This window comes from Sceloporus undulatus, unplaced genomic scaffold (assembly GCF_019175285.1).
Source record: "Sceloporus undulatus isolate JIND9_A2432 ecotype Alabama unplaced genomic scaffold, SceUnd_v1.1 scaffold_13476, whole genome shotgun sequence".
Taxonomy (NCBI): domain Eukaryota; kingdom Metazoa; phylum Chordata; class Lepidosauria; order Squamata; family Phrynosomatidae; genus Sceloporus; species Sceloporus undulatus.
Window position 1 is genome coordinate 1 of NW_024816393.1, and position 2,175 is coordinate 2,175.

At 47.7% G+C, this 2,175-nt stretch overlaps 1 protein-coding gene across 1 annotated transcript; it reads left to right on the top strand.

Annotated features, from left to right (window-relative positions):
• Window positions 1–166: 166 nt before the first annotated feature.
• Window positions 167–1,381, top strand: LOC121918486 (SCO-spondin-like; the record flags this gene model as incomplete). Its single annotated transcript, XM_042444533.1, has 3 exons — window positions 167–261; window positions 362–414; window positions 1,211–1,381. Coding segments are annotated over 3 exons (319 nt in total), but the record flags the coding sequence as incomplete, so codon positions are not given.
• Window positions 1,382–2,175: the final 794 nt, after the last annotated feature.

Sequence of the window (2,175 nt, forward strand, 5' to 3'; positions counted from 1 at the left end):
GATTCTATGATTCTATGATTCTATGTGTCTTTTTGGATTCCTTGGCGGTTCCTGTATCAATGGAGTGGTACAATCATTCCAGGTTTTAGTCCAAACTCCAAAGGGGCATGCAAGGATAGGATGGTGCATTTAAGCCTCTAATGCTCATGCCCCTCTTCTCCCATAGAACAACCTCTGTGTGCCAGAGGAGAAGTGCCCATGTGCCATAGATGGGATGCTCTACGCCCCGGGAGATGTAGTACCCAAGGGCTGTGAGAACTGGTCAGTATCCCAGATTGCCCGCTGTGCCACCCCTGCCCCTATCCTCCATTCCCAGCTCCTCTCTGCCCCTCACCACATGCCTGTCTCTCTCCCGCTTCAGCTCCTGCCTGTCTGGCCAGCTGGGTAACTGCTCCCGGGCAGCCTGTGCAGACGGTAAGGACTTCCGCCACCATTATGGTCCAGGGGTTGCCAATCTCAGGCCATGAAGAATGGGAATAATGTGGCTCACCTAGTTCTTTGTCCTTGCAGATTTTTCTTCTGTTCTGTGAGAAAGGGCATCTGCAGATCTTTGAGATGCCTTTTCAAAATAATGATCACGAATGTTTCACTGCAGAGACATTTTTCATATTCTAGGAGTTTTAGTGAAAATTTCACCTGGAAGGCAAAGAATCATAGAAGTGGATGGGATTTGCTGTCCTTTAATGACAGCCCTATAGCTGCAACTTGAAACACATGCCTCATTTGTTGTTATGTGCCTCCAAATCATTTTTTTTTTACTTTGACCCTAAGGGTAATAGGATTTTCTTGGCATTTTTTTTCCAGAGGGGGTTTGCCATTGCCATTCTCTGAGGCTCATAAGAGGCTCTGATACCTCATAGAAGTATAGAATTGGAATAGACCCCCCAAAAAACATCTATTCCATCTATCTATCCATCTGTCACCCATTCTAATACAGAAAACCCACAGCTAAAACATCCCTGAATGATGGCATCTACCCTTTGGGACAAAGAGAATCTGCCATCTTCTCTCTCTCTTTCCTTTTAGCCACCCTTCCCACTTCTTTAAAAATACTGTAATTCATATCTTACCTGTTGCTTTTTTTGGTTTGGGGGAGGAAAAAGGCCATAGGATTGATGAGAAAATGGCATCCCACCTGTATGCCAGCTCTCTTTCATCACCACCCAGCCTGGCATTTGACTTCTTCCTTCCTCCTTTCCTTCCTTGGCAGTCAATGGCCATTGGTCAGAATGGACCCCCTGGAGCGAGTGCTCAGCTTCTTGCGGGCTGGGACTCCAGAACCGGTACCACTTCTGCACAGACCCAGCTCCCTCTGGAATGGGGATGCCTTGCCTGGGGCCTGAGCGGGAAGACAGAGCCTGCCATGCCCAGCCCTGTGCCAGTAGGTGCCTCTCTCTCTCTCTCTCTCTCCTGTTTTGGGTTTTGTGTTCCAAGTCTGGTCCTCTACACATGCCCTGTGCAGCTTGCACTGTGTTTCAGAACCTGCAGTAACAGGGGCCTGCTTTGGGATCATATCGGGAAGGGTCTCCAAGGATCTCCTAGTCCAACCCCTACCAATGTAGGGAACCTACAGCTGAAGCATCCTAGGCAGGTGGCCATCCAACCTGTGTTTCAAAAGCTCTGCCTGGGCTTGCAGTGCTGTTGTTGCACCACCGCTGCTTCCCTGGAGCCGTTCTGGACCCCTCTGCATAAGGCAAATAGTGCGTATGCTTGAGCCCCATTGAAAATAATGGGGCTCATGCACATCACATGGCAAGGTGGTGGAGCTCCACATGGTGGAGGTGCATGCACCATTGTTACTTCCGTTGTGTGGCTTTCAGTGTAAGCTGAAAGCCACGTAAGAGGCACCCGTGTATGATGTGGGCACACTGTATCTCCTGTGTTTTCCTATGTATCTAGTACCAATTTTTTTTTTTAATTTGGGTATAGGGCCACCATACATGATAATATGAGCCCACCTCCTTCTGGCATTTCCAACACTTTTTCTCTCCTCACTTATATATTTTAGCTAATCTCTCACCGGTGTGTAATATCATCTGTTAATAATCTTTAACCAATTTTCTTTAAGATCTTGGGCGCCTGTAAATTTACTTGTTTTCTTCCAAGCCTCCCCCAATTTTCCATAGACTTTTTTGGACGATGATTCTCAGAACCTTCAGACAGCACTGCCGGGCC